The sequence below is a fragment of the Panthera leo genome, chromosome E1 (genome assembly GCF_018350215.1).
Source record: "Panthera leo isolate Ple1 chromosome E1, P.leo_Ple1_pat1.1, whole genome shotgun sequence".
NCBI lineage: Eukaryota > Metazoa > Chordata > Mammalia > Carnivora > Felidae > Panthera > Panthera leo.
In genome coordinates, this window is record NC_056692.1 from 9,318,960 (window position 1) to 9,324,395 (window position 5,436).

A 5,436-nucleotide genomic window follows, 5' to 3' on the forward strand; every position below is an offset into this window, starting at 1 on the left:
TCTCTCAAAATTAGCCTTGAACAAGTCGACCGTAAAGCACTGGAACTGGAAAAGATGTCATCTTCCAATAGTGAAATCCTTCCAATCTAATAGCAAAGACAGTCCCTTAAGTCCAAGAAAGGCTTTTTTCATTACTACCTCCAAAGATTTAATATAGCTGTTTTTGCCTTTTCTGGCCCAGTTTATTACCACCCCTCTAGAATGAAATACTAATTCACTCAAACAGCCCATCAAGTGGTTATTTCCAGGGTCTAATTTACAAAGAAACCCTGAGTTCAGTACTCCAGTTTATTTTATGCTCCAACTTCATCAGATTTCTAGGGCAGGAATTTTACAACTATTGCTATGGCAAAGTTCCCAAAATCCTGCAAGTCCTTCATTGTCGGGTATACCTGGACTACCAGACCTCTCTCTACAATGTTCAGCTGCTCCTTTAGGACACACCTCAGGGGAATTAAGGTGTTTTCTCTTAACAGCAACACTTGTAATGACAAGTTCTTGTACCAGAGAAGTTATTTTCTTATTACAGTGTAAACTTGAGAAAACCAAGAGGGCTTCCAACTTCTTCCCCCTCCGTGTACTCCCCACAACACCCAATTTTGTCCCAAGCTGAAAACCACGTTTATTTACTCAAGTTCTATTGCAGGCACTGTACAGGCTGAAGACAACTTATGGCATTGTTCATAAAGGGTATCCTGTTCTCTACATTTTTACTCAACTTTTTTCTAACAATATCAGAAACTACTATGGGTGTTGTGACCCGATCTCACGGTTTTGAGTTCAGGCCCCAGATTGGGCATAGAGCTTACTTACTTAAAAAAAATCACAATACTTGAAACCACAATTCAGCAGCCTCAACAAAAATTTCATTTTTCTCTACAAGGACCGATCAGGTCAGCTATTTGAGGGGTAGGCAAGTTTGCTTTCCCTCAATACGCCTCCAATTCAACGAATTTTTAATTGTACTGCACTTCTGAAATGGTTTCCCATTACACCAGAATCTTATGACCTTTAACAAAGGACAAATTTCCTGCAACTCAAAACACCTTTTCCTTCCCAAGGGGACTGACTTTGGTGAAAATGACCTTCTGAAAGCTAATCCCCCTTCCTTGAAGGGACCCTTTTAATCAGATAGGAGCCCCCCCCCCCCCACCATGTAATTTCACAACAGACACCAAATATGCTACCATGCAACAAAACTTTTATTAACATTTTGAACAGCTATTGAGAAAACCAGTATTTCAGCAATTGCTGAAACTGGTAATTTCTAAACTTAAACTGGGGCAAATGGCTAGAGTGCAGAGCAATGCCATCATTGGGCACTATGAACTTCAAGACTGAAGAATTAACAGCCACCCCTCAGACGAAGAACCAGATGGAGAGTGGACTCTTTCTGGATGTTGTAATCAGAAAGAGTGCGGCCATCTTCCAGCTGCTTGCCTGCAAAGATGAGCCTCTGCTGGTCAGGGGGGATGCCTTCTTTATCTTGGATCTTGGCCTTCACGTTTTCGATGGTGTCACTGGGCTCCACCTCCAGGGTGATGGTCTTGCCAGTCAGGGTCTTCACGAAGATCTGCATACCACCCCTCAGACGCAGGACCAGGTGCAGGGTCGACTCTTTCTGGATGTTGTAATCAGAAAGAGTGCGGCCATCTTCCAGCTGCTTGCCTGCAAAGATGAGCCTCTGCTGGTCAGGGGGGATGCCTTCTTTATCTTGGATCTTGGCCTTCACGTTTTCGATGGTGTCACTGGGCTCCACCTCCAGGGTGATGGTCTTGCCAGTCAGGGTCTTCACGAAGATCTGCATACCACCCCTCAGACGCAGGACCAGGTGCAGGGTCGACTCTTTCTGGATGTTGTAATCAGAAAGAGTGCGGCCATCCTCCAGCTGCTTGCCTGCAAAGATGAGCCTCTGCTGGTCTGGGGGGATGCCCTCTTTATCCTGGATCTTGGCCTTCACGTTTTCGATGGTGTCACTGGGCTCCACCTCCAGGGTGATGGTCTTGCCCGTCAGGGTCTTCACGAAGATCTGCATACCACCCCTCAGACGCAGGACCAGGTGCAGGGTCGACTCCTTCTGGATGTTGTAATCAGAAAGAGTGCGGCCATCTTCCAGCTGCTTGCCTGCAAAGATGAGCCTCTGCTGGTCTGGGGGGATGCCCTCTTTATCCTGGATCTTGGCCTTCACATTTTCGATGGTGTCACTGGGCTCCACCTCCAGGGTGATGGTCTTGCCGGTCAGGGTCTTCACGAAGATTTGCATTTTGACCTAAAACGTTTAAAGAAAGAAAAGGTTAGTGTTACCACCACAGGATCTTTAAATTACTTACATAAATAATTATCCAAATGGAAGTTAACTTCATTCTCTGAAGTGCCTTGACCGTATTAACCTCTCGACTTTCAGTAGCCTCAAATCAGGCACTGAATAATCAAGTCAAGGCTTTCAACTTAAAGACAATGAAGGACCAAAAGCATTTTCAAGGTTTCCTGTTCTTTCTTCGCTAAATCGTCTTCCTTCCCCACCCCGTCCCCGGAATTCCCCCAAAACCTAAGCATGACACGTAAAATTAAAAACGAACCAAAAAAAAAAAACAAAAAAAAAACCCACAGAAACAAAAAAAACCTTCCTAAATCTCGAAAAATAAAAACTGCTGTTTAAACGGAAATGAGGCGGGACGCTTTCACCGCGTTGGGATTCACAATCTGTAACAGTTTTAGAAACCAAGCTAGACCACCTTTTTTCCGCTTTCCCCCCCTGAAGCAGACACGATGGAATCTCCATCGGTTAAGGGTCGGTTGGTCTCTGTCGGCGCGCGCGCGCGAACCGCCCCCGCTCCCTGCACGTAAACAAGGCCGACTCTTCCGGAAAGGCCCGGCGCTGCGGCGCCGCGTCACCTCGCCCTCCCCTCCCCCAACCCCTTTCCCGGAGGGCCACCCGGACCCCCAAAGCTGCCAGCCTGGTCTCGCTTAGAGCCCCTCTCCACTCCTCCCAGGTCTCGAAGGCCGCGGGCCAGTACCTGGTAGCGAACGCAAGGACACCGAAGACAATCACGTCCAGTCGCCCCAACACCGACACACACCCAGCGCTGCCAGCCGCTTCTGAACGCTCGCGGCTCCGCGGAGCTGGAATTTATGCAGCGTCTGTTGCGTGACTCATCACTGCTTACGTAGCCGCCGTGTCCGTACGCTGCTGAAAGTAGTTCGCTCGGCCCCACCTCCCGCAGCCCAGTTAGGTCCTTCCACCGAGCCCCAGGTTCCTCAGAGGCGAAGAAAGGACCCTAAAAATTCAGCTCCCTTCTCTTCCAGGCGATCCTTCTCCTCCCTCAGGAAAAAATAGGAACATTATCGGGCGGATGGATTTGAGTTAAGGGGACCTTCCTCGAAAGCTCTCGAAACTTCCTTGCGGCGGCGGCGCTGATTGGTGAGGCGGCTGAAGGCGAGGCCGGTGCTGATTGGTGGGAGACGCGGCGGCTCCGTTGTTGCTGGGCTTCGTGCTGGGGTGGGTAAGCGCGGACGTTGCTAAGTAGCTCTGTGCGCATGCGCCCCAGAGGCGCGCCTTCGCGAGAGAGGTGTACTTCCGGCCGGAGAGGGAGGAGGGGTACTTGACCCCCGCCTCCGAAGTCCCCAGTCCCCCCACTGAATGTTGGGTGTTCGGGCCTTAAGTGGGGAAAAAGCCTCCTCTGCGGCGACTTCCCCGGAAGGCCGCCCCGGTTCCGGTTTGGGTGGCGCGGCCCGCGCTGGTTTCTGCCGGCGTGTGCCGGCGTCTGCAGCGGAAGCAGAAACCCGCCCCCCCCACCCCCAGTCTTAACGCGATCCCGCACTGGTCGGTTTTAGTTTTGCGCTTGGTAATGGCAGGGTTGAAGAGCTTTAATTACACTTGTTTATTGGAGTCAGGATGCTTTTGTCCTTCTCGATCCCCACAAGGGCTCCGAGGAGAGTCCGTCATCTAGACTCTGGTGGTGGGAACCTCTGCGGGGCCCGGGCCTCCCAGCGCCTTCAGGCCCGGAGAGGCGAGGCCCCGGCTCCAGGTGACACGGGCGGCGGGCTTAGGTCTGGCTCCCGCGAAACCCGCAGTCTCTTTCCCTTCTGTTTCACCAAACGCTGGTGGGGGAAAAAGATGCAAATTAGGGAGCCGAAGACCCGCTTGGAGAGCTGACGAGGAATTCGTGTCCAAGAAAGTAATCTCTCTCCCATTAATGTGTGGTGTGCCAGCGACACTAAAGGCGGGGGTAACCGGCTAAGGCCACTCTGGCTGGTTTCCCTCCACCCTGGGTGTGGCCCCGTGTCCCCCTAGGAGATAACCCGAGGAGCGTAAGGCAGGGAGGGGCGTTGGGATCTCGGGGACACGTGGCCCGGTGTCTGAGTCACGGAGACGGGGATGTAAATAAACACGCAAATGGCTGTTTGTGGCGTAATAACCAATCTCAGTAAGGAGCGGTCTAAAGATTTGCACATTAACACAAATTCGCTAGATAGCACTTAGAGAAGTCATTAAATCACAACATTTCTAAGCATAATATTTAAAAAACTGTGTCGATGACCTTGCACTACAGACAGGTATATTGAGGAGTTAACAGACACCTTGACAGTCTTGAGTGAACTAAAACTTGGTAAGATCTCCTTCCTGGAATAACAGAGATAAAAATAGTTTAAGAGCTCCAAGTTCATTTTGGACTTGGAGGTGGTTGATGAAATGTTTCTTTGACCAAGTATGAATTTTCAGTTTTGTCAGACTCGCAATGAATCTGAACTTGTTTCAGCAACTAGCATCTTCTGAGTCATACGTGTTGGTGGGGAGAATAAACTAGAATGGAGATCACCTGACTGATAGGATGCCTTAGTTCAGAGTTCCAGCAATTGCCAGAACCAAGTGAGTCATACAGCTTCCTGGTTTAATGTTTTCCCAAAGTGGGACCTTCGGTGACCGCCACAAAGCAAAATGTTTTCAGAAGGATGACAGGTGCTGTCCTTGTAAACCAAGGTGAATTTTTTATGGTCTGTTTATAAATGAACATTTTTAGTAATCGCATCATTTCTTGGTAGTAAACTGTAAAAGACAATTTGTAGGGGCGCCTGGGTGGCTCAGTCGGTTGAGCGTCCGACTTCGGCTCAGGTCACGATCTCGCGGTCCGTGGGTTCGAGCCCTGTGTCGGGCTCTGGGCTGATGGCTCGGAGCCTGGAGCCTGGTTCCGATTCTGTGTCTCCCTCTCTCTCTGCCCCTCCCCCGTTCATGCTCTGTCTCTCTCTGTCTCAAAAATAAATAAAACGTAAAAAAAAAAAAAAGACAATTTGTAAACAAATTAAGAAATAGAATGACAAAATCAGAGATCAGGGATTTGGTAATTTAGCACGATACTTGGCATTGTGTTCCATATATGTTCGTTCCGTGAATAAAGTGCAATTTTACCTTTTTTCAATTGGGGAAAAAAACACCCC

At 49.4% G+C, this 5,436-nt stretch overlaps 1 protein-coding gene across 2 annotated transcripts; it reads right to left on the reverse strand.

The window, feature by feature from the left end:
* Positions 1 to 1,184: 1,184 nt before the first annotated feature.
* UBB (ubiquitin B) lies at positions 1,185 to 3,380 on the reverse strand. Of its 2 annotated transcripts, none has more exons than XM_042915580.1 (2): positions 3,018 to 3,380; positions 1,185 to 2,269 (listed from the first exon to the last, which is right to left on the reverse strand). In XM_042915580.1, exon 2 carries the CDS (start codon positions 2,261 to 2,263, stop codon positions 1,346 to 1,348), a length of 918 nt encoding a protein of 305 aa, XP_042771514.1. In that variant the 5' UTR covers positions 2,264 to 2,269; positions 3,018 to 3,380; the 3' UTR covers positions 1,185 to 1,345. The 2 variants fall into 2 exon arrangements, with proteins under 2 accessions (XP_042771514.1, XP_042771515.1); XM_042915581.1 differs by lacking the exon at positions 3,018 to 3,380 and adding an exon at positions 2,736 to 2,837.
* Between the last annotated feature and the right edge of the window lie 2,056 nt (positions 3,381 to 5,436).

What these genes read in the sequence shown, in the direction of transcription:
- UBB (XM_042915580.1), bottom strand. Translation starts at nt 2,263, where the DNA reads ATGCAAATCTTCGTGAAGACCCTGACCGGCAAGACCATCACCCTGGAG.